Consider the following 24,968-nt stretch of genomic DNA (forward strand, 5'->3'; position numbering starts at 1 on the left):
CTATGGCAATAAACAAAAAGCCTACAGTTGCTACGCTCAGTTTTGCAGCGTATCAAGAATTATAAAAATGTGAAAAAATGGCAAAATAGGGTAAATTGACAGATGAATATGTACAAGGCAACAACGCCAATTTCATCGCAACAACAACAGGCTTGTTGATCATTGTCATGACAACCACATATTTTTTTTTTTCAACGTTTGGACAACTACAACCAAAGTTAGAGCAATGTAAACGAAAATCAATAATTTCCCATACTAATTCACCAAAATCTCCATACAAAATCCAAATCATTGGCGCGACCTCTAAACCTTCATCAATCTTTACCATTTTTTGCACAGGTTCATATTTTGGGGCTATGAATCGAACTGGAGGGTGGCCTATCAAAAATTCATCACTTTTTTCAAAATGAAACACCCTAATGTTCATCGATGAAGCAAGGTTTATTTTTCTCTTGAGAACTATGTGCCATGATTATACAAGAAAATCAGGTTCGTTTACTGACACATGGGGGTTCAACGGTTACTGAAATACACGTGAATTATTCAGTGAACAGTGAAAACTTCAACCACTAAATACAGGTCTTACGACAGGTCATTCTTTGAGCCGTTATCACTTGAAGCTGATTGGAAAACATCAAGATGATGTATGTTGCTTCTGTGGCATAGAAAAGGAAGACTCGGAACATTTGCTATGCCACTGTCCGGCAATTTTCAATAAAAGGCGTAAGTTCTTCGACAATGGGCTGATAGAACCCTTTGACATTTGGAGAACAACTCCCAGTAAGGCAAGGCACTTTATTCGAACTGTAATGGTTTGCTGGAATAATGCGCAGTTACTCCTAATAATAGTGATGCGGCATTTTGATATATCTAAAATAAATGGGGAATACATCACAATAGATCAGAAAAATGGTCGAAGCGATGAAAATACCCGACCAGGATTAAAAAAAAAATAGAATAATTATTACTAAGCCACATACTATTTCTTTCTGCTTCAAATAATCCTAATGTTGTCCATCTTACCCCAAATTTCGCTCCTCTTCTAGTAGATTCGATCTGATTGAATAATAATGACACGGCTGCAAAATCGATTACTGCAGTCGTTAGCCCTAGATTTGAACTTGCACAAAAAGATATACCTTGCCTCGCTTGCCTCCCTCCCATGCTTACTATTTCATAGCTTATGCTAGCCAAACACAGTAAAACGACGTACGTGGCAAAGCATTAATATCAAATCAGACAGTTTAAATCAAATGGAATATTAGAATATTACATTACGCTAAATTTACAATCAAAGTTTCCCAGCAAAAAACGTTACCTATCATTTGATCATAAATGCAAGCTTTGATTACCTATTTGACAAATTGCAATGGCATATTTGATTAGCACAAACCATTTATCAAAGCTGCCCACTGTTTCCATAAGTTCTGCTCATAAAAAATACATGACTGTGTTTGTTAAGCCTAAGCCATGCGAAATCGACGCCCAACAGAATCAAAACAGGTTCCTCATTCATTCAGCAGTTTCGCGGTAGCCGGCAAGCGATCCAGTCGCCAATTTTTGTTCTCGCATCAACCACATTAGCTGATTAGAAATGACCAACCCCATCCTGTACACGATCCACATGAGCCCGCCCTGCCGGGCAGTGGAACTCTGCGCCAAAGCGATGGGCATCGAGCTGGAACAAAAGGTGGTCAATCTGTTGACCGGAGAGCACCTGAAGCCGGAGTTCCTCAAGGTAGGTGAATTCTAGCCCGGTCACATGATTTATCTGATGGCTTATCTTTGGTGACAGATGAACCCCCAGCATACCGTACCGGTGCTGGACGATAACGGAGCAGTCGTTAGTGAAAGTCATGCCATCATGATTTATTTGGTGTCCAAGTACGGCAAGGATGATAGCCTGTACTCGCGTGATCTGCTCAAACAGGCAAAGTTGAACGCTGCCCTGCACTTTGAAAGTGGCGTTCTGTTCGCTCGTATGCGGTTCGTGTTTGTGAGTATGATTATGACCCGAGACCAACACACAACTGGAAGAAAAATTGTCGCTTAATTTATTCTCGCAATCATCTCATTACGTTGTTGCTGCTTTAGGAACCGATTCTGTTCGGCGGTGGATGCGAAATTCCAACGGATAAGGCTGAATACGTTCAAAAGGCCTATCAGCTATTGGAAGATACGTTGGTCGATGACTACGTCGTGGGAAACTCTTTGACCATTGCGGATTTTAGCTGCGTTTCGTCCATTTCCTCGGTGATGGGCGTCATTCCGATGGATAAGGATAAGTACCCGAAGATCGATGCTTGGCTGGATCGCTTGATTGCACTGCCCTACTACGAGGAGGCCAATGGAAGCGGTGCCGTGCAGCTGTCCCAAGCAGTTCTGGCAATGAAGGAGAAAAATGCTCAGAAGGATTGAGCTTGTCGAAGACTTGGTTCAGAAAGTACACGATTGTGATTTATCTTTTAAATAAAAATCGTGTGTTGCACATCATTCAATTTTTTTTACTGCTTAGATTTTTTATTATTCTCGTCCAGCTTCTGTTTCAGGAACACCTTGGTTTCTTCCAGCACATCAGCATTGTACTCCTTGTAGCACGGCATAGTCTGTTCCATGCGTTTCATGAACGTGCAAAGTTTTGGGAATTTACCTTCGCACATTGGGAAAACTCCGTTCAACGATGCCAAACTAGTGGTCACACTGATGTCCGCCAGGGTCATCGAATCTCCCACCAGGAAGTCACTCTTCAGTGCACCTTCCAACAGCTCGTAAGCCTTCTCGATGGCTTCCAACCGAGCCTGAGGGATTTCCGTAGCACCAAAGTAGAATACCGGTTCCAGTGCTCCCCGAAGCCGAGGAAACAGTATGCTGGAGTCAAAGTGGAGCCAAGCGTTGATGCGTGCTTGCGTTACAAGATCCTTCGGGTAGAGGCTATCGTCCTTGCCGTACTTGGACACTAGGTAGACCAGAATAGCGTGACTATCGTACACCGGCACACCAGCGTCCGTTATGGTCGGAACAGTGTGGAATGGATTCATCTGCATGGGGCGACAGCATTTTATTGATTTAGTCAAACCAAAGCAAAGTTGCTCAAATTTAGAACTCACCTTGAGATAGTCCTCACTCATCTGTTCCTTTTTTGAAAGATCGACATACTTCAGGTCAACATTCAGCCCCAGGATGTGAGAGGTTATTTGAACCGCTCGCCCGCCGGGGGTTCGGCGAGTGGTATAGAGAACAATTTTGGAAGACATTTCAGTTGAACCTTTCGACTGCAGCCGCTGAACAGCACTGGATGAGTCGTGAGAAGTTCAAATTTATATGATTACCAGTGACGAGCTTGTAAGGAGATAAGACATATAGAATTACGTCTGCGAAAGAAGCAAATGTTTCTGTAAAATATACAATTAATACACTCTGTTATCAATATGTGCAGGTAGATAATGCTTCTGGTCAAATAAGCAGTTTTGTTTAGTCATGCCTAAATTAGCTTTTGGACCCACTAAATTTTCAGTGAACTATGCAGGAAACACTGTATAACCAAACTCAAAGACCTAGATCTCCGAAATCTTATGAAGCTATTATGTCAACGAACACAGACTTTAATCTGGACAGCAACGGATCATGCACTGCTATGTTAATTAAACCAATTTGACAATTCTAGATGAGTTTGCTTGGTTGCAACATATTCTAAGTTCTCTAAATTGTCCAGGAGTTCAGACTATTTGATCTACTGGATCAACCAAGGCCAGCGCGACGTCCTCAATAAAAAAAACACCTACTCAAACATGTTCATAGAAATCACTTATCGCCTATTTTGAGGTATATAAGATTCTCAATGATCTTCAAATTACCCTGGAGTTCAGATCAAATGATCTTCCAGATCAACCATGACTGATACAAGACCCTTAGTAACGAAACAACTCCACACAGGTTCATTGAGAATATGCACATCATTTGCGTTTCAATTTTATGTGTGTTAGATATTCTCGGTTTCTCCAAATTGTATAGAAGGCAAATATATAGAATCAGATAACTGGATTTTAGTGAGCTAGTCGAAGTTTGAATACGAAGTTTTAACTTGCCAAATAAAACTCTTCCAATACCCTTATTCATCATACCGAACTGGATGTTTAGTGATTCTCTTGGCACGTTTGAAATCTGGAACTTCTTCACTTTCAGAATCCTGAACATCCATGTCATTCGACTCCTGCGATGTATGATCCGTCGTAGTTGGTTATTGCTGTGAGGGATTGCAATCCGTTTTTTCACATTGTTGAGTGGGTCATTTCCTCAAATGGGCCACAGGACGCCGATAACAAACACCATCTTCGCTCACCACGATTACATCCGAACCCTTTTAAAGTACAACTTTGTCATTTTCCAGACGAAAACAAGGCTCCAACTTCCCCATTTCATAATTCCGCAGCATAACCGATTTCAGTCAGTCTTGCATGTCACCGCTTGTCCACGTAAACCTTTCCTTGCATCTTCTTGATTGAATCTCTGTCGCGTGTTTCGGCGTCCCGTTTCCAATAAGGTTCAGGCCTCAATTGTGGTAGAAGGTCCTTCACTGGTCGTCCATTTAGAAGCTCCATCGGTGACTTTCCCGTAACAGAATGCGGTGTCGTATTATACGCGTACACATAATTCTGTACTTACTGATTTCCGTCAATCTTCTTTCAACACCTTGGCAATCCGTACCCTGGTTTTGCCGCTCAACCAAGCCATTCATTTGCGGCCAGTATGGAATGGTATGTACAAGCCGAATATTTTTACTGATGCAGTAGCTCGCAAACTCCTCGCTGGCGAATGGAGGCCCATTATCAGGTCTAATAGTTTCCGGATAGGTATGTTCGCTGAAAACGTTTTCGAGAGCTTCACTGGTCTTCCCAGCATTGGTTCCCTTCATTTCAGTAACTGTTAGAAATCGACTGTAGTAGGGGAAACAGGCCTATTGTTGCGGTACGTTAGCAGCGTTAGAAGCCTATTGTTGTGTATGGAGGTCTCTAAAAAACACCAAAAATAGGCTTCTAACGCTGCTAACGTACCGCAACAATAGGGCTGTTTCCCCTAGCCGAATACCACTAAGAACGTCGCACATTCCTTCGCAGTAAAAAAAATCTATCGCCAAATCCTGCCACGCGCGGTCTGGCATTTCTTTTCGCAGCATTGGTTCCGGGGGGCTTGGGAACTCACTGCTGTGCATGCTACACACCCTCGGACTGACATCGCAATCCATGTTCGGCCACCAAACTTTTTCTCTTAAATTTCGTTTTATTGTGACTACTCCCGGATGTCCTCTGTGTGCGATATCTTGGGCTCTCTGACGTAGAGCTGATGGGAGAACAATTCTATCATCCCTTACTACAACACCCTCAATAACTTCGAGTTCCTTCGCAAACGCATGGTATGAAAATAGATTCGGAGGCCAAGCTTGAGTTTCAATAGCTTTGACCACCGTGATGAGAACTTCGTCACATTCGTTTCCTTTTTTTAATTTCTTCCAGCGTAATGGCTGATAGTCCCTCGCCAATTTCACATACGTAATGCTCAGAAGCTTCATCGAAAGGTGTATCGGACTGCGGGCATAGTCTTGAGAAGATGTCGGAGATATTGTCAGTTCCAGGGATATATTTCACGCAGAAATCAAAGGGGTAGACGTAAAGCCCATGCTTCAGCTCGCGAACATGCACGCTTTCCTTGCTGATGCTTTCCTTCGAATATTTAATCAAGAGTTTTGTGATCGGTGTACACCGTAAACCGAATTCCAAACAAATATGGATAGAACTTTTCCATAGCCCACACGACAGCTAATGCTTCACGTTGAGTATGTGGATATACTCTCTGCGTCTTTGTCAACTCATTTGACGCAAAGCTTATGATCCTTGGTATATTCAAATTGTCTCTCTGAGTTAACACCGCTCCGAGACCCACCGGTGACGCATCAACATATAGCTCTGTTATGTCCTTCGGATCGAAAAATCCCAGTCGGTGAACAGTGTTAGTTCATCACGCAGGTTGTCAAATGCTCAACGCTGGTTTTCACCGAAGAATTCTGCCTCACCCCTGATGAACTGTCGCAAGGCCTCGGTGATAAATGCGGGATGAACTGACCGACGAAATTGATTAAACCGAGAAATCTCCGAACTCTTTTGTTTCAGGTTCTCTGAAGTTTCGACTTCACATATTTTAAAGCCCAGAATTTCAAGTTCGCCAACTCCTATCAAACATTTATCTTTGTTCAACAACGCATGGTTCCTATCTAGAACAGTCAACACTTTCGCTAGACGCTCGTCATGCTCCTCCTGAGATTTTCCCCACAAAACGACGTCATCAGTATACACCACTACTCCATCAATACCAGCCAACATCTCACACATTATCCGTTGAAATATTTCCGGTGCGCAATTGATGCCAAAAGAAAGTCGCTTAAACCTCATCAGACCCCTATTCGTTATGAATGTTGCGCGTGATTCTGGGTGTAGCTCAATATGGTGAAAGGCAGAAGTAATATCCAACTTAGAGAAAACCTTCGCGTCTTTAAGCTTGTTCAACAAGGTGTCGATCAACGGTAGCGGATAGTGTTCCCTTTGAATCGCTTGATTGGGATACCGCATATTGATACACAAACGGATGTCATTCGTTCCCTTGGGAACAACCACCATGGGTGATATCCATTCCGCAGGACCCACGACTTGTTCGATAACATCTGCATCGAGCATTTGCTGAATCTTTTGGTCAACCTTATCTTCCATTGCTGCGGGAATTCTAAGGTATGCGATTTTTCTTAGGGGAATACTGCTTTGTTTTTGTACTGCTAGCGCCACCTTCAAGACTGCTAAGCAACGACTTGCGTGCGCCTCGAATCACGAAAAACTCAGCTTACGACTTGGGCTTATTTTCGTTAATTGAAATCCACGCTTCAAACGCAACTAGTACCTGTAGCGGCTCTTGAAATTCCACTCTGCTCTGCAGAATCCAGAACTATGAAACTAATACCAACCGGTGGAAACTAACGATTATAAATTGGCTCACTAATTGACTAGCCTATTGGTCCGAAGCAAACGATTAACGTACCCCATTGTAGTTGAAATTCTAGTACTACACTATGTTTGTTTTGATTCGCTATGAAAGTTTGACAGATGAAATTAGGGGTTCGTGGATTTTCCTATGTTTCGAGGGGTACATCGATTAGCTTTGGACCGAATAGAGTACCAGAGCTGAGCCAAAAAGTTGAGCACGTTTCTTCGGGACCTTCTAGTCTTAGAGTTACCTCTATGCTAATACCCCTCTCTCAGGCTCAGGCTTGGCGTATCAAATCGATTTTAATTTAAGCGTGATAACTCGTACAGCTTGGAGCTTATGCCTTGTTCAGACTACAGAGTTATAACATGTTATAGCGCTATCTTGATGGTGGTTTCTGTGTTGCAATTATTTGACAACCGTTATAACATGTTATAACTCTCTGGACTGGACAGCGTTTTAGTGCGTGTCTTGTTTATATTTCTGCTATCTGATACTGCTATCGCGTCCGGAGAAATCAAGAATTTGTTATTAATCATTATCGTGCGTATAGGTCACGATTTCGTCACCTTAAGAGGAACAGACCATCCTCATTTCGCCAGTCCTGTGGAAACCGGCTAGAAATCCAGTCAAGTATTTGAAGCAAATCATCTTTCATTGATTAAAAATGACCAAGGCCATTCTGTACACAATTCACGTGAGTCCACCGTGTCGGACCGTGGAACTTTGCATCAAGGCACTGGATATTGAAGTGGAACAGAGGGTGGTTGATCTGTTGGCCGGAGAGCACCTGAAGCCGGAGTTCCTCAAGGTATGTACGTTGTAGTCCTTCAACGAGGCTTGGCGACTAGTTTTTGTTTCTTTTGTGACAGATGAACCCCCAGCACACCGTACCGGTGTTGGACGATAACGGCACAATCGTTTGTGAAAGCCATGCCATCATGATTTATTTGGTGTCCAAGTACGGAAAGGATGATAGCTTGTACCCGAAAGATCTGGCCCAACAGTCCAGAGTCAACGCAGCGCTGTTCTTTGAGAGCAGTTTTCTGTTTGCTCGTATGCGGTCTATATTTGTGGGTGTAGACTGGAGTTTATCATCGAATTTTATCTATAGAAGCTACTTTGTTATCGTTGCTGCTTTAGGAACCGATTTTCTTCAACGGCGTCGGTGATATCCCAACGGACAAGGTTGAATATGTACAGAAGGGCTACAAATTGCTGGAAGACACCTTGGTGGATGACTATGTTGTTGGGAACTCGATGACCATTGCGGATTTGTGCTGCGGCTCAACCATTTCCACGGTAATGGGAGTCGTCCCGATGGATGTGGACAAGCATCCGAGGATCTACGCTTGGCTGGATCGCTTGAAGGCGCTGCCCTACTACGAAGAAGCCAATGGAGGCGGTGCCAAGCGGATGGCTATGGCCGTGTTGGCTACGAAAGATAAAAACGCACAGCAATAGGCCTGAGTTTTGTGTTACAATAAATAGATACAGTTCTTTAGTGCAAGCAACGCTTGAAAACTATTAACAATCGATTATTATTTAAAACCACTTTAAAGCAACATTACAAATCAAAAATCAAAGAACTCTTGATATAAATTAGTAAACTACTATGATAAGAATTGCACTCATTATTATTATTATCATTATATTACATTAACAGGGGACTCTCAGTGCGAGCTCTTTGGTGTGAAGGTGAGTTGGTGGGCCTTTTAAAAATACCTTTTCTTTTGAACAGCGATAACAAAATATATATATTTTTTTAGGAGTGTTGATTAACCGTTACCGTTTGACAAGAGGATTAATTCGAGGGATAAGTGTGATTCGTATCTTATGCGAAGCGTAGCAGGGTCCTAGTGTCTGTTTTTGGTCCTAGTGGTCACCTAATTGGCCCGATTAAAATTTAAAAGTTTTTCATTCTTTGCCAATTTTATTTATGAAGCAATGAAATTGGGTTGTTAGCGGAATGCTTTAAATAAAACTGCAAAAAAGGTTATCTTCCATTTAATTCCACTAAATTAATTTTGGTATCCATGACAGATACATATTTCGACTACAATGTGCAGTCTTCATCAATGTCATTCCCACTAAAGACTTATCAAATGGATGATGGATACCAAAACTAATTAAGTGGAATTTAATGAAAGATAACCTTTTTTGCTGTTTTAGATTTATTTAATTACAAATTAAACGCAAATTAAATCAAGAAAATTTATTTTAAAAAAAAACATTAAGTCCCTATGGCTAAATACTGGCACACTTACTCTAATAATATTATCGTTTGTGTAAATGTAAGGTTAATCGATCCACGATACCGTTTAGTCTCAGTTCAATCAGCTCTGACAAACACATTATTTCTTATCGTATCCAGTGATGGCATAATCATTAGCAAAATGATATTTGTTCGCTATCAACTGTTTGCAACTGAGAGTTGACTCGACACAAAAATGATTCCGTTGCACATCATTTTCTGAGAACGAGATAGTAAAGTTTGCTATCTCTCTGTACTCTTCACCGATGGACGAAGTTACAAAAATCTTGAAACTCAAACTCACGCTAGTTTGGTGAGAATTATAGCTGGTGAGTTTTGTTAATCTGAAATTCGGAGTTGCGATATTACAGCTTGTAAATGCTCCCCCACACTGGTACGATTTATTCGCGAATAAATCGTGTTTTCCTCGGACCCACACCGGAGTGGCAGTTTTGCTGCTGCGTCGCGATCGTTTACAATGGATTCGTTGTCGAATGAAGAGGCGCTGCTGTTGCTTAGTTTGCAAGCAGAGGAAACTTCCTGAACTCGTAACAAAACATAATTATTTTAACAATATAACGATTGATCTTGTTGTCTAATGGGATTTGAGTTGTCGGATAATGAGTCCTGTCGGATTTTGGTCACTTTCTGGGGAGCATCCAGCACATGACCAGGTGAAGCCAATGTTTGTTGATGTTTCGCATGATAGATTTTATACTGATGCCAGATTTTGGACTCATCCGGAATGTTACTGAATGTTAATTCGGACCCGGGGCCAAACATATGTGGAGACCCAAGTGCTCGAGTGCACCAAAGTCGATTTCGACAATGATTAAACCTTCATCTGCGCAAAAAAAAAACTTACGTTGCCTATTACAGTGTCATGGGGTCAATTTGAAACCCAAATTCATATTGCCATATCTCACCGATGTTTCAATTGAGTTTTGAAATTTCAAATGTTTTGCTAAGTAAATTTGATACACTTTAAGATAAAACTATTCCAAAATTGGGGGCGGATCTCTCGTGGCTAGCGGTCGTTGTAAAAATGTGCCCATGAAATGGAATATTTCGATATTAGAGATGATTATACTACGGAATCCTTTCCATGTAGGATATTACTTTCATAATCTTCAAACAAAACTTCTTAATAATTATTTTAACCCTGTGAGTTTTAATTTTTGCAATGACAGACAACAAAGGGTTAACGATCCTCAGCTCCGTTTCCTGGGGGTGTAACACATCTAAATCTCAATTTTTGATGGTCGAAAAATCTTACACTAGCGAATCAATTCACTAAAAATCTTTGTTCATCTTTTGGATCTAAATCCATTTATTTACTCGCATCGCTTTCCACCTTAATGCAGGAAATCTTTAAAATCATCATCAATCTTCTTTCTACAGTGCTTTCCCGATTTTGTCAGCTCTCGATTTTGTCTACCCCCGATTTTGTCAGCATTTTTTCTCAATTTTGTCAGCCTGAAGATTTTGCTGAACTTTTTGGTTTTTAAGCATGAATTTTCAAGCATTTCGCTCCAAATGACACTTAATTGTTTTGTCGCAACAATAACAGAGGTAACTCAAATAAACCTCAATTATTGCAACACTGCACAGCTGTATCGAGTCCCTCCAGATAAAGGTAACTAGGTGGCAAATAGAGCTGGGATGGCTGCAATAAAAGTTATGGACAGATACCCCATTCAAGAAGAAGGTTTCGTGATCGCCAAAATTAACGGAATATTAATATGCAGTTGCTACGCACCCCATGGTCGATGGAGCAATTCCACGAGACGCTGGTTGGACTTATCGAAGAGCTGATCGAACGAAGACCGGTAGTCATCGGAGGAGACTTCAATGCTTAAGCAGGGGTAACAGATGTACCATCGCAAGAGGGCACATTCTGCTAGAGCTCTGGCGAAGCTGGAAATTCGGCTGTTCAATAAAGGCACCACCAGCACTTTTCGCAGAGATGGCCGGGAATCCATTATCGACGTTACTTTATGCGGACTGCAGTCCGTCGCTGGTGGAAAACATGAATTAGAGAGTGTGTGGAGGATATACCCATAGTGACCATCAGGCAATCCGATATGACATCGGCCAACGGAATCCTGTGGCAGTACAGAGGACGAGACCTTGTGACCTGAAGTGGAACCTCCAGCTTACTGCTACAACGAGGCAATTAGCACCCTCCGCGCTAGTTGTCTCAGAGCCAGAAGACGTGTTCAGAGAGCAAGAACAGAAGCAGACAGAAAGGAGCGTAGAGGAATGTTCCGAGCACGTAAACTAGAGATTAAGCAGAGCAAGTCAAAATGTCAAGTGGAGCTGGGTCGAGACGCTGCTGCCAACGACGCACACCGTGTCGTGATGAAGAAGATCAGATGTCAAGTCATGCCCGCTGAAATGTGATTAGAGAACCTGAAAGTCATCGTGGAAGGACTTTTATCGAAGTATGATCCAACGACCTGGTCACCTACATCGTACGGAGTCGGAGATGGAGATAACGACGAAATCACCAACGAGCAACTCGTAGCAGTGCCTGCTGGATACACTCAAGAAAACTCTTGGAGAGGGTCATCCTAAACAGGCTGACGAAATGAACGGAGAGTGAGCATGGATTGCCGGAGAGGCAGTTCGGATTTCGAAAAGGAAGACCAAAAGTGGATGCAATTCTAGAGTGCCTAGAAGGCGTCGAAACAGAAGTGGAGAGGAGATCGATATTACGCTGTGATAACGATCAACGTCAAGAATGCGTTCAACAGCTCCAGCTGGGAGGCCGACGCTACTTCCAGAACCGGGTTCTGATCTACGAGCCAAATATGGGACAGTGATCAAGGCTCCATCCTTGGTCCAACGCTCTGGAACGTGATTTAAAACGGTGGTCTAACGCTGAAGCTACCCAAACGATTTGAGATCGTTGGCTTTGCGGCCGACGTCGTCTTGCGGTAATAGGCAAGACGCTGGAATAAATGGAACCGAGGCGGTCGATATGATTGGAAACCTAATGCATGGAGCAAAGCTGCAAATAGCCCACAACAAAAGCGAGGTGGTATTGGTCAGTAACTTTAAAGCGCTACAGCGGTCAGAAATTATTATTGGGGAGCACGCAATAAACTAGAACTGGCTTCAATAGCCACATAGAATACGCCTACGAGAAGGCAGCAAAGGCCATCAACGCGGTAGCCAGAATCATACCGAATATCTCGGGACAACTCCTGACTTGTGTATTTACGTTGATACTGAGATATGGAGGTTCAGCCTTGGTTGCAGCGCTGAAAACCAAGCGGAATTTAAGGAAACCGAACAGAACGTTCCGGCTCAACAAACCGTACGCAAACTTTTCGAGACATTTGGTCCATAGTGGATAAATAATGGTTAAATTTGATTTCAAAATCATTTTGATGGTTAAAATATTGAAAAAGAAAATTTCCCGATTTTGTCAGCTTCCCTTTTTTGTCAGCCTTCAATTTCAGATGGAGCTGACAAAACGGGAAAGTACTGTATCTACTAAGGGTGCGTGCATCTCACAACAGCAAGGTAACATTTTTCCTGCATCTTAGATAGAGTCGCTCCCTCGGTATTCTGGAGTTATCTCACAATCCATCAATCCAAATCACATCTCTCAGATATTTTCTCATATGATACCAGCTAAGTCAGAAATTATTACAAAAACCTCCAGGTCATCGAGGATATTGAGAAGGTCCGCTGAATATTTTTCTAGACTTCAGGATGATCAAGTATTCTTATGAAGATCATCAACTGTTACGATCCCCGATTGCTCAGGAATTAACGCAAATACCTTAAGGTGATTAAAGATATTGATAAGGACTGCTGGAGTTTTTTCAAACTTTCAGGATGATCAGGCATTATTCTGAAGATCTTCAACATTTCAAGTGACGCCTCTTGGATATTCTTTTATGATTCCAGCTTGCTCAGAAAATATTCTGAATAATTCTAAAGGTCTCTAATAAATCTAATCAAGTCGCTTAGATATTCTTGCAAGAAAATAGGTTGATCGGGAATTACTCAAAAGTTCTTCACCTGCATTGTACTCTCTAGATGCTTGGAGAAGAATTCAGTTTTATCTTATATTATTCTTAAAATCAGGTGGCTATTCAAATCATGTTTCTCAGATATACGCTTCAGAAAGCATGTGGATCAGGAATTATTCCAAAGACATGCATAATGTTCTCTGGATATTTTGGCAATTATTTTGGATAATTGCTTATTATTTAGAAGATCTCTACCGTATTCATGATAATGTTTGCAGCATTGAACAATGTCAAAATTAAAAAAAATCTCAAAAATTTCGTTTTCGAGCTTTTTTATTTATTCAAAGGGGGGATGTTTCTCAAAGTCTTAAACTATGTTAATCATCGATCGAGGTTCCACTTGCTGCAATTACGGCCTCCACACGCTGCCGGAATGCACGGCAGGTTCTAATAATGTAGTCTGGATCCATTTCTCTCCAGGTACGGGTCAATGTTTGTCTGAGGCTTGCTGTACTCAGGTGGCGTTTAGAACAGGCCTTGGCCTTCATGACGCGCCATATTGAGTAATCCAGCGGATTAAGATCGGGGCTGGATGTTGGCCACATATCCTTCGCCCAGAACGGAAGATGTTCCTGCAACCACTTCTGAGTGCGGTTCGAGGTGTGGCACGGAGTCCCATCTTGTTGAAATACAACATTTGGCTTCGCACCGTACTGTTCTTTGATCCACGGAAGAACATACTTACTTAAAATCCCGATGTAGACCTCCGTGTTGACCTTGTCGCCTTCTGGAATGAACACCGGGTCCATTTTTTTGCCATCGGAAGCCACCAATCCAAACACCATATCGCTAGAAGGATGCTTGGTCAGATACACGTTCTTGTGCTCGTCGGCCACGTCTTTTACCGGAAGAGAACTAATATACCGGTCGGTTCTGGAATTTGATACGGGATCGACGGTAAACATGCTCTCGTCGGTGAACAGGATTACCGGATTTTTTGGCTTAAGGAAGTTCAAGATTTTCTTGCATCGTTCGACTCGTAGCTTGCGGTTGGTGATCATGTGAGTTTTTTTTCCGTGCCGTAAAGTCACTGACCCCGTGTTCCTTTGCCATTTTCCTTATTGAACGCACTGGATTCACCCAAATCTTCCTTTTGATAGCAGCGATAACCCTCGGAACCCGAGCTGACCTCGGACGACCTGTGGCCACCTTCGCGAATAGTTGTTCTTTCTTTTCTCGGTCTAAAACCCTTTTGACGGTCCACCGGGACACTCCCATGGCAATTGAAATGTCTATGTGCGTGGGACAAATCACGAATACGCTGCCACTTCGTCATGGTGCAACTGTCAAACTAAGTAAATCATTTTCTTTTATACACAGCCTACTACCATAGAGGTAACTCTAAGACAAGTAGGTCCCGAAGAAACGTGCTCAACTTTTTGGCTCACCTCTGGTACTATCTTCGGTCCCAAGCTTGTCGAATCACCCCTCGAAACATAGGTAAAACCAATAACCCCTCATTTTATCTGTCAAACTTTCATAGCGAATCAAAACAAACATTGCGTAGTACTAGAATTTCAACTAGAATATGGTACATTAATCGTTTGCTTGGGACCAATAGGCTACTAAAGTGGTGAGCCAATTTAAAATCGTTAGTTTCGTATTGATTGTTGCTACTACGGTATGAGCTATAGGTTACGTGCATGCAAAGAAAACCAAGGCATTGTATGCACAGGTGAAACGGGAACCTTATGTGTACGATGGTGCAAACATTATCACGCATACCGTAATTGTTCAATAAATCGATTCTCCTAGATATTTTCACATTATGGAATTATTCCAAAAACCTTCCGACAGTCCAAGACCTGCAAAATATTTTCTGGATACTTTGGCAACTTATATTTCTGTAGATCACTAATTGCCCAATAAATGGAATCATGTCACTTAGATAATGATATTCAGCTGATCAAATACCTGCATAATGTTTCTGTTATTTCTTAGAACTTCCTCGAAGTACTCTACAGTAGGTTAGAAGGAAGGGTATAGATTTATCTGAAGTTAGAAAAACTTACCAGCATTGTTTGTCATAAAAAAAATCACTTATTGGCAAAGCAAAGCACACCAGAGAACTGATGCCGCGCTTCTTTGGCGGCAAAAACGCTGCAGACAGTGAATCGAAAGTAATCATGGTCACTGGCTATTGAATTTTTCCCAACACTGACAGAGACTTCGATCTTAGCCTGGACCAGGCAATCTTCTTCTTCTTCATCATCGCATTTCAAGCTTATTGCTTAAAGCATATAAGCTTATTGCATGCTCTCAACGTAGTGCTCTAGATGTACTTCCACACTGAGGCAAATGGATCTAAGAATTTCATAAGGCTCGACTTATGAACAACATATATGATTTTATAAGCATGACTTATGAATGATTTTCGAGTAACATGAGGTAGCTCTTATACACCTTTAACCATTTCATTTTCCCAAGCGTTGAAAGACGAATGGTCAACACACGCGCCCCCTAACCTCAACTTCCAATTGCCGGTTTCAGTTTGCTCCGATTTATTATTTTTTGTCAACATTATTTTTCATAATGCAAATCAATGGAATTCACACTCATTTCTTATGGCTAAAATTCGTAAGTGTTTCTTATGGAATTCTTACGTTCTTTTTCCTGCGTGCACAGTTATTAATTGAGAGGTTTCGATGCCTGTACCAATTTTTCATTAAGCTGGGCTTAGACTAGGCAAGTCAAATGATCAACTCAGTTGAATTCAATTGGCTTGAAAAGTTGAGTCTGGTTCAACTTTTTTTTCAATTCAAGTGAGTTGATCAAGTCAGTTGACACTGGCGTGCACAGGGTGGGGCAAGGTGGGGCAATTGCCCCTCCTTTTATGTATAAGATGTTTATTTCCACATTTCCAAATTATGATATAAAATAACTTGAGTTCTTGATAAATTGATTTGAAGGTTAATAACTTCATTTCATACTATAAGGGCACTGAAAACCATTTATTGCGTCAATTATTTTGAGATGGTGTCTGAAAATTGCACCACAAAGGTGCATGAATGGACAAACTTCAAGGAATTTTTTTGTTCAAAAAATTGCACTACAGTGGAGCATACAAAAAAAATCTGGTATAATTTGTTTTTTCAAAGTGGTTCATGGAGGGTTAAAAGAAGAGGGTAAATTCAAGGTTGAAAAAATTCACCTTCGTGGTGGTAAATTGTAGAAAAAGCTTTTTATTGAATAATTCTGGTGTAAAAATATCATCAATGAATAATTCTGGTGGAAAAATTGAATCATGCAAAAAATTTGGAGCTGCACATTTAACTGAAAATTTCTGGTGGAACGTTTGCAACACTTGTAGAAGCAAGGTTTATTCATGTGCATAATTTGCATAGTTCTGATGAATGCAAGCTTCATTGAAAATTTATGGTGGAAAATTTGCACCATTCTGGTGCATGAAGAAGCAAAGCCTGACATTTGCACCACAAAGGTGCATGGTGAAACAATCTTCACTGACAATTTTTGGTGCACCGTTCTGGTGAATGGAGGAACATGCTTTATTGAAAATTTCTGGTGCAAAATTTGTATCTCTCTGATAAATGAAATGAACAGAAAATTTCTGGTGGAAAACTTGCACTGGTCTGGTAAATGAAGGCCCAAGCTTTATTTATATTAAGCTATATTGAAAACTACTGGAGGAAAATCTGCACCGTTCTGGTGAACGGATGGGCAAGCTTTTCGAAAAATGTTTGGTCTCAAATTTGCATCCTTTTGCTCAATAGAGGAATAAACTTTAATAATAATTTCTGGTGTAAAATTTGCACTATTCTTATGATTGGAGGGAAGCTGCTTTACTGAAAATTTATGCTGAAAAATCTGAAAATAGTGGCAACCTTTATTTGGTGGAAAACCTGCAACATTCTGATGATAGGAGAAGCAAGCTATATTGAAAATGTCTGGTGAAAAATGGAAAAAGGATATCTGCACCAATCAGAAGATTGGAGAACAATTTTTATTGAACATTAACGGTGGAAAATTTGCATCGTTCTGGTCAATTGAAATTTTCTGGTGTAATGTTTTCTGGGGCAAGTTGTATTGAAAATTTCTGGTGCAAGATTTGCAGCAACCTGCTGCATGGAGGCGATAGCTGAATTGAAAATTCCTGATGCAAACATTGCACAGTTCTGGTGAATGGAGGGGCAAGCTTTATTGAACATTTCTGGTAGAAAAAACTACAACGTTTTGGTGAATGGACGGACAACTTAAGCTTGACTTCCGAGAAGAATTCTGAAGACAAGTTCCAAAAGAAATGATTTCTGGGGATGATTCCATGAAAATTCTGCGTATAATTTCTAGTGAATCCTGCAGATAGTTCCAAGATAATTTTGAAAAAAATACCGAGAGAATCAAATTTTGAATGAAATTCCAAAGTGATGTTGGAGAAAATTTCAAGGAAATTCCGAGGATAATTTCAAGCTCATTTTGGGAAGAATTTCTGGAGAATACAGAGGAAATTCTTCTGAAAATTTTGGGGAATTTCAGTTCCTAGGTGTTCTGAGAAAAAAAAGTTCTAAAATATTCCGAGAAGAACCTCAATGATATTGAATTCCTAGGATAGTTGCAAAATATTTCTGGAGATAATTCAAAGAAAATTCTGCGGACAATTTCTAGTACATCCTGCAGATAGTTCCAAGAAAATTTCGAAAAGAATACCAAAGGGATTTTAAGCAAAGATTTCAAGCGAATTCCGAGGAAAATTTCTAGCGCATTCAGTTCCAAGGTGTTCTGAAAAAAAAATCATAAAGAGTTCTAAATATAATTCCAGTGGACTTCTGAGAAGAATTTAGGAGAGTTCTAAAAAAATCCGAGAAGATCCTCAAGGATATTGAATTCTGAGGACAGTCCCAAAGAATTTCTGGGGAGTATTCCAAGAAAATTCTGCGAATAGTTTCTAGTGAATCCTGTTATAGTTCCAAGATAATTCCAAAAAGAATACCGAGAAAATTAAATTTTGAATGAAATTTCAAAGGGATTTTAAGGAAAATTTCAAGGGAGTACCGATAATTTCTAGCTCATTCCTTGAATAATTTCTTGATAATACCGGGGAAATTCTTCTGAAACTCTAAGGGAATTTCAGTTCTAAGGTGTTCTGAGTAAAAGTCAAGTAATTCCAGAGGACTTCTGAAAATAATTTCAAAAGAGCTCATAGAGTTCTAAAAAAAAGTTTTTGGATTCTCTAATTGAAAAGTGGGTATAAGTTTGCCATTGAACCTTGGTCGATTGTTGTCTTACTAAAAAATCGTCGAAGAATCTTCTCTGAAAATGTCAATGAACAGTTTTGAGTGTGTTGGTTTGTTTCCTTGTAATTCCGTTATAATTGCTAAGCACTCAATATCACTGATCAAGATTGGATTGATCAAGAGCACTATACTGTTTGTTCACTGCTATGTGCACTGTTTGAGCCTTGTACTTGTCGACGCAGTGTGCATGCGTAAGGAGAATGCGATTCTTATTAGTCATTCATCTCGGTTTGTCGATGCTATCACCACCAACTGACGTGACTTCAGCAACCACCAAGGCAACAAAATTGCAGCAAATGTATAATTTCGGATGAAACCCTACTATCGCAACCATTTGACGAACCGATCATCATCGACATCGTCGATGGGATTAAATTGCCAATTTCCATTGGCTGTCTGAAAGCAGTTTGCATTTAAGAAGATGAACCACCACCGGAGCAAAAAATAAGTAAAATGAGCTAAATTTAACAGTAGAGAAAAAGTGGGAGGAAGACAGCACCATCTACGACGTAGTTTGGAGTACTCCCCATCCTCAGATTAAATGCACCAAAGAAAAAAAAATGCCCCTCCTTAACCAGATTCCTAGCACGCTAGTGGTTGAATGGCATGGTTTACACGTTCAATTCGCGTTCAGGTCAGTTGAATTCAACTGACTTGATCCATTGACTTGCCTAAGCCCAGCTTTAGTATAATTGTGTGGCAAGTTTAATCATATTCTATGTCCAGCGAAGTCGAGAAATTTTCCAACTCAAAAAATTCCTAGACCGAACAAAAATGTGAATATTAGAGTGATGCAAAATTTGAAATTTTTGCTCCACAATACTTAAACGATTCCAAATCAGATCCTGACTAACCTCTCAAAATTTGAACCCATTTGGTGAGAAACTGAGATGGCACAAACCATTTGAAGTTTGTATGGGAATTACTATGGTAAAACCAAGATTTTTGTTCATGTCTACCTAATAATTCACCATATAAGTCTGCTTCAAAAAATTTCATCTGTGCTTGTAGAAAATTTTTCCAGCTACAACTTTGCTCAAGACCACATTTTGATTAAATGCAAGGATCGAAAGTTATCAATGGTTCAATGCGCTGATGTCTTACGATCATGCTCAATCAACTGCTCAGCAGGCAACATTGGTGTTTCTGGGGCGTTGAATAGGACACTAAAATTATGGCTACTATGTCACACTGCAAAATACAGTGTTACCTACAGAGCAGCTGCTTGATCATGTCATAAGTTTACCAATCTCTTAAATAATTAATAACTATTTCCTGTCTCGTTTTACATAGAAACGATCTTCAGCAAAGTTGTAGCTGAATTTTTTTTCTATAAGAATAGCTATCGAGTTGTTTTGCAGCTCAATATGGAAAAAGACTAGAAGGCAATGAACAAAAAGTTGAGATTTCCCATAGTAATTTACATGTAAACTTCAAATGGTTTGTGCGAAGTCTGTTTCTAACCAAATGAGTTGTAACTTTTGGAGGCTAATCACGACCCGATTTGAAACCATTTAAGCACTGTGGAGCGAAAAAGTCAAATTTTGCATCAGTCTAGTGAATATGCAAAGATTCACAAATAAATCAGAGAAGGTCGCATCAGATCGATTCGTCATTTGGCGTGGAACTGCTCTAATTTATGCAAAAAGATAAAATTGAAAACGCTTACGTTGTACGTCTATAGAAATTTCAAAAGGAAACATGACTTTGATAAAACTATGTTCATATTTTACTCCAATTTCGGTACACTACAAGTGATAAATAATAGGTGACAACATCTCGCATCAAATACTAATTCATAAGCACGGATATCTTTGAAGCAAAAATCAGTATCGTTGTCAGATTATTTGTATTCAACACACACGCAAACTCTCGATGGCTCGTGTTTGGTTGTTTTGGCTCATGCATACCTCCATCTATACAACGGTAGATTGGTATGCACAGTAGCAACAACGATTCGCATATATGTAACTGATTCTAGCAAACGAGTCAGTGCGAATCCGGCATTCGTTAAGTGAACATTTTTCGCAATCGCTTCTCAAGTTACCATGGGCAAGATTCAGCTGTACACCGCAAAGCTAAGCCCTCCGGGACGCTCAGTTGAGCTGACCGCAAAGGCTCTGGGATTGGATCTGGAAGTTCATCCGATCAATCTGATCGCAGGCGATCATCTGAAGCCGGATTTCGTCAAGGTTGGTATCTAACTCAAGCAACTGATTGGATTTGACCTTGAAACGCTGTGAATTAACCTCATCAATTGATCTCGCTGATTCGCTTGCGTCTAGATGAATCCCCAGCATACGATTCCGCTACTTGTCGATGACGATGGAACGATAATATACGACAGTCACGCCATCATCATCTACCTGGTGACCAAGTACGGAAAGGATGATGCGCTCTATCCGCAGGATATTGTAACTCGGGCCAAGATCAACTCGGCGCTTCACTTCGATTCGGGTGTGCTCTTCGCCAGACTTCGCTTCTACGTGGTAAGTGCGATTGATAACCTTACGGAAACCATAGGTGAATCGTTATCAAAAATAAATAAATTTAAAAATATCCTATAATTACAGGAACCAATCTTGTACTATGGAAGCACGGAGACGCCGCAGGATAAGATCGACTACTTGTACAAGGCCTACCAGCTGTTGAACGATACACTCGTTGACGATTACGTCGTTGGAAACAAGCTTACCCTGGCGGATCTGAGCTGCATCGCTAGTATCGCTTCGATCCATGCTATTTTCCCGATTGACAAGACCAAATACCCCAAGCTGGCTGGATGGGTCGAGCGTTTGGAGAAACTACCCTACTACAAGGCCACCAATCAGGAGGGTTCCGATATACTGGCCGCCATGTATCATGACAGGCTTGCTCAAAATCGTGCTGCGAAGAAGTAATTAAGCAATAAACTCATGGTTTGAGTTGAAAAAAAAGACAAACATTACATTTTTATCACAGTTAAGTAAACGAATGCAATCTGTCAACAGTAGGTCTGTACTAAGCAAACATGAATCCATACTATGTTGAGTAACTAATGCAAATACAGCGACGAGCCGGTGGGTTCTAGCGGGCTAGTAGTGTTGGTACCATCACACCATGCTACTTCTATCCATGTTTGTTTTCCACACCCACATCTAGCAAATTGAATCTAGCATCTTGGCATTGTGATTGCTCTCTAGAGCAGACCGAATGAGCGAAGGGGGCGTAATGTGAATGAATGCGCGCAATGAATGGCGAATCAAAAACAAACGTCTCGTCCCGACTGTGGGAGATCAGTCTCTGTCGATCTGTGGTGGCGTTCGTTCAACTCGTGGTGCACGCGCAGGGAAATCAGCTTGCGTAAACAGCAGAGTGAGAACAAACCATCGCAAGCGGTTTCGGTTGTGTGTATTGGCAAATTTGAATTTGAAGCCGGTCAGCAGATTTTTGTTTTTGGGAATAACTTGGCTCGACGCTTTTTTTTAATTCGGTAAGTTGATTGATAACAACGTGATGGTATTTGTATGAGTGACTTTATGTATTCATCAGTATGGAAATAGTCAATAATCTATCGTCGTCAAAATTAGCAGAGGCAAAATAATGTTTCAACTAAAAAAAACCTCGAAAGTTTGTGATTTTATTTCATATACCTAAGACGAATTTGGACGAATTTGAAGAATAAAAAACAATTCTATATTGTTGATCTATTGATAACACATTTAAAGTCTAGGAACTACTTTTACCCTACCACGTCACGTTTTTTAGGTACCGCACTCTTTATGAGGCGTGTATGAGAGCAGCGAGCTTGCAACCCGGTGGTGCTTCATGTTCTGAAAGACACCGCCGAAGTATCACCGAAATGATTGCGATTGAATTAGCGTTTTCAAATACTCTAGACAAATACTCCTTGAGTTATTTTCTACAAATAGTACATGCGTATCAAAAATTATTGCACATGCTTAGGTTGGCAGTAAATGGCCGAATTCGGCCCAATTTATAAAGTAGGCACAGTACCTAAAACACGTGGGAACGCATAGGAGAAGTGTGCCAGTTATGTCCTCTAATTGGACATACGGCCTAAAACCTTCAAATTGTCATTACATCAAGGTTTCTTCGCCAGGAAACACGATGATTCCGGGTAAAATGTGTAACGGCAAACTTGCAATGTTCAAAAAATCATAGCCCAGCCGTTGATTGACGAATTTCAAATCTATTGACTCTTAATATTTATTCGGTATTAATAGGTTTCAAATCTATCGATAAATTGCTGACCAATGATTTTTCATACATTGTCAATTTGCCGTTACACTTTTTACCGGAGGCATCGTGTTCGGCGTGTTAAGGGAACACTAGTACCATAACCATTAGACTGATGCAAAATTTGAATTTTTCGCTCCACAGTGCTTAAACGGTTCCAAATTAGATCCTGCTTAGCCTCCTAAAATTTGAACTACTTAAGTAAGAAACTGACTTGGCACAAACCATTTCAAGTTTATATGGGAATTAATATGGGAAAACTTATGTTTTTGATCATATCTATATAAAAATTCACCGCATCACTATGCTTTTAAAAATGATAGCAGTGATTATAGCAAATTTTCCCAGCTACAACTTTGTTGAAAACCACTTTTCAATCAAATGTAAAGAACAAAAGTTATTAATGATTCAAGTCCCTGATGTCTTATGATTATGCTCAATCAACTGTTCAGCAGGCAACATTAGTGTTTATGGCGCGTAGAATAGAGGACAAAAATCATGGCCACTATGTCACACTGCAGAATACAGTGTTGCCTACAGAACAGCTGCTTGATCATGCCATAAGATTATCAATCTCTTAAATAATTTATAACAATTTAATTTGACATTTGGCTGAAAAACGATCTTGGGCAAAGTTGTAGCTTAGAAAATTTCCCGTAAGAATAGTTATAGAAATTTTCGAAAAAGCAATATCGAAAATGGGTAGAAGACAATGAACAAAAAGTTTGGTTTTCCCATAGTTATTTCCATATAAACTTCGAATAGTTTGTGCTGAGTCAGTTTCTTACCAAATGAGTTTAAATTTTGGGAGGCTAATCAGGACCTGATTTGAAACCGTTTAAGCACTGTGGAGCGAAAATTTCAAATTTTGCATCAGTCTAATAACCATGCTTGGCATGCACAGTGGTACACATCGACTGCTAATTTGTTAATAACTTTTCACTCAGTTGTTGAAATTTGGGTTTCTTTTAAGTAATTGATAGATTAGGATCATAGTTTACTGTAGATATGCAAAGAGTAGGTCAATCATAACATTTGAATCAACACCAATGGATTTTTACGCTTTAAGACCGAGATGTGCAGCGAGCATTTCTCATTTCATTTTTACAACGCAAAAACAAAAAATACAGTTTATTGCTAAAATTAAAATCTACTTTTTTACGTATCTATAACAAGCTTAAACTTTATTTTTCTACTGCTTCAAAAAGAACTATGTTTCGTCAACTGTATGCAAAGTTATTAGCAAATGAGTAGTTCGTGATCAAAACTGTGTATGCCAAGCATGGCCATAACGGGCAAACTTCACCAATATTCTTAATTTTAAGTCCGGTTTTTGGAAAAATAATCATTATTCTTGACATCTTTAAGGCTCCGGTAATTTTATAGATTTGGAATGAGAAAATAATGAAATTTCTAATTAGAAATTCTATGAAGTTTTCATGAAAAATGTTAAGGACTTCCATGAAAATAGTGAAAGGGATTTAGGAATATCTTCTTCCTCCTGGCTTTGACGCTCTTACACGAGCTAACGCATACTTTCGTCTTAGTATTATCACATAGAAGTATTATTTGAAGCATTCCCAAAGGTATCACGTTGTTTGTGTTTTAGAATTGTATCAAAATATTATATGAATCACTCTTTCGCTTAGTTGGCGAACCGAATTTTAAGCGATGAAAGCGCGTCTGTGACCAAAAAGACTACCAATGTATTTGTGTATCTTCATAAGGGGTCAGACAAATTTTCGCTTGTGGTTTGTCATTAATTAATATCATTTTGCACAATTTGCTGTCAGAGAAACCTAGGAGCTATCTAATTGAAACTCTATAGTTTCTCGATTTATAGCTATCGTGGGAGCTGTTCTCATGCGGTTACGTGATCGCAAGAGTGTTGCCCGGAAGGTTCACAGCAAACGTTGTGCTGGAACTTTGAATCGGCAACTAAATTGGAAGGTGTTGCAGACGATCAAGAAAACCCATGACTCTCGGATCGGGATTTCACAACAAAAAAAATACAGTACCGTTGGACCGTCCGGAGGACCTGTCTGCGAGCATGTTACCGTTCATTCCGTGCCTCCAAGCAACCGAACAGGATGATGAAGCAGAATCTAGTGGCCTGAACACGCGCCCGGAAGTTGTTCGACCGGGTTCTGACGA

At 40.3% G+C, this 24,968-nt stretch overlaps 4 protein-coding genes across 4 annotated transcripts; 3 read left to right on the plus strand and 1 right to left on the minus strand.

Moving 5' to 3' along the window:
- Positions 1-1,579: 1,579 nt before the first annotated feature.
- Positions 1,580-2,446, plus strand: LOC135710076 (glutathione S-transferase 1-like). The gene is made up of 3 exons (XM_065232544.1): positions 1,580-1,738; positions 1,796-1,996; positions 2,095-2,446. The coding sequence occupies exons 1-3, from the start codon at positions 1,595-1,597 to the stop codon at positions 2,416-2,418; spliced, it is 669 nt and encodes a 222-aa protein (XP_065088616.1). The 5' UTR covers positions 1,580-1,594; the 3' UTR covers positions 2,419-2,446.
- A 58-nt stretch (positions 2,447-2,504) lies between these two features.
- LOC135709694 (glutathione S-transferase 1-like) lies at positions 2,505-3,306 on the minus strand. Its single transcript, XM_065232087.1, has 2 exons — positions 3,108-3,306; positions 2,505-3,038 (listed from the first exon to the last, which is right to left on the minus strand). The coding sequence occupies exons 1-2, from the start codon at positions 3,252-3,254 to the stop codon at positions 2,505-2,507; spliced, it is 681 nt and encodes a 226-aa protein (XP_065088159.1). The 5' UTR covers positions 3,255-3,306.
- Positions 3,307-7,693: 4,387 nt separating this feature from the next.
- Positions 7,694-8,490, plus strand: LOC135710082 (glutathione S-transferase 1-like). The gene is made up of 3 exons (XM_065232556.1): positions 7,694-7,837; positions 7,899-8,099; positions 8,170-8,490. The coding sequence occupies exons 1-3, from the start codon at positions 7,694-7,696 to the stop codon at positions 8,488-8,490; spliced, it is 666 nt and encodes a 221-aa protein (XP_065088628.1).
- A 12,086-nt stretch (positions 8,491-20,576) lies between these two features.
- Positions 20,577-21,562, plus strand: LOC135710487 (glutathione S-transferase 1-like). The gene is made up of 3 exons (XM_065233085.1): positions 20,577-20,767; positions 20,861-21,064; positions 21,149-21,562. The coding sequence occupies exons 1-3, from the start codon at positions 20,624-20,626 to the stop codon at positions 21,473-21,475; spliced, it is 675 nt and encodes a 224-aa protein (XP_065089157.1). The 5' UTR covers positions 20,577-20,623; the 3' UTR covers positions 21,476-21,562.
- Positions 21,563-24,968: the final 3,406 nt, after the last annotated feature.

The sequence above is a fragment of the Ochlerotatus camptorhynchus genome, unplaced genomic scaffold (assembly GCF_037179485.1).
Source record: "Ochlerotatus camptorhynchus isolate MF236.1 unplaced genomic scaffold, CSIRO-AGI_Acam_v1.1 ptg000036l, whole genome shotgun sequence".
NCBI lineage: Eukaryota > Metazoa > Arthropoda > Insecta > Diptera > Culicidae > Ochlerotatus > Ochlerotatus camptorhynchus.

What these genes read in the sequence shown, in the direction of transcription:
- LOC135710076 (XM_065232544.1), top strand. Translation starts at nt 1,595, where the DNA reads ATGACCAACCCCATCCTGTACACGATCCACATGAGCCCGCCCTGCCGG. An exon ending in TGAAGCCGGAGTTCCTCAAG is followed by an intron (nt 1,739 to 1,795) that starts GTAGGTGAATTC and finishes CTTTGGTGACAG; the next exon opens with ATGAACCCCCAGCATACCGT. An exon ending in CTCGTATGCGGTTCGTGTTT is followed by an intron (nt 1,997 to 2,094) that starts GTGAGTATGATT and finishes TTGCTGCTTTAG; the next exon opens with GAACCGATTCTGTTCGGCGG.
- LOC135709694 (XM_065232087.1), bottom strand. Translation starts at nt 3,254, where the DNA reads ATGTCTTCCAAAATTGTTCTCTATACCACTCGCCGAACCCCCGGCGGG. An exon ending in TGAGTGAGGACTATCTCAAG is followed by an intron (nt 3,039 to 3,107) that starts GTGAGTTCTAAA and finishes CGCCCCATGCAG; the next exon opens with ATGAATCCATTCCACACTGT.
- LOC135710082 (XM_065232556.1), top strand. Translation starts at nt 7,694, where the DNA reads ATGACCAAGGCCATTCTGTACACAATTCACGTGAGTCCACCGTGTCGG. An exon ending in TGAAGCCGGAGTTCCTCAAG is followed by an intron (nt 7,838 to 7,898) that starts GTATGTACGTTG and finishes CTTTTGTGACAG; the next exon opens with ATGAACCCCCAGCACACCGT. An exon ending in CTCGTATGCGGTCTATATTT is followed by an intron (nt 8,100 to 8,169) that starts GTGGGTGTAGAC and finishes TTGCTGCTTTAG; the next exon opens with GAACCGATTTTCTTCAACGG.
- LOC135710487 (XM_065233085.1), top strand. Translation starts at nt 20,624, where the DNA reads ATGGGCAAGATTCAGCTGTACACCGCAAAGCTAAGCCCTCCGGGACGC. An exon ending in TGAAGCCGGATTTCGTCAAG is followed by an intron (nt 20,768 to 20,860) that starts GTTGGTATCTAA and finishes GCTTGCGTCTAG; the next exon opens with ATGAATCCCCAGCATACGAT. An exon ending in CCAGACTTCGCTTCTACGTG is followed by an intron (nt 21,065 to 21,148) that starts GTAAGTGCGATT and finishes CTATAATTACAG; the next exon opens with GAACCAATCTTGTACTATGG.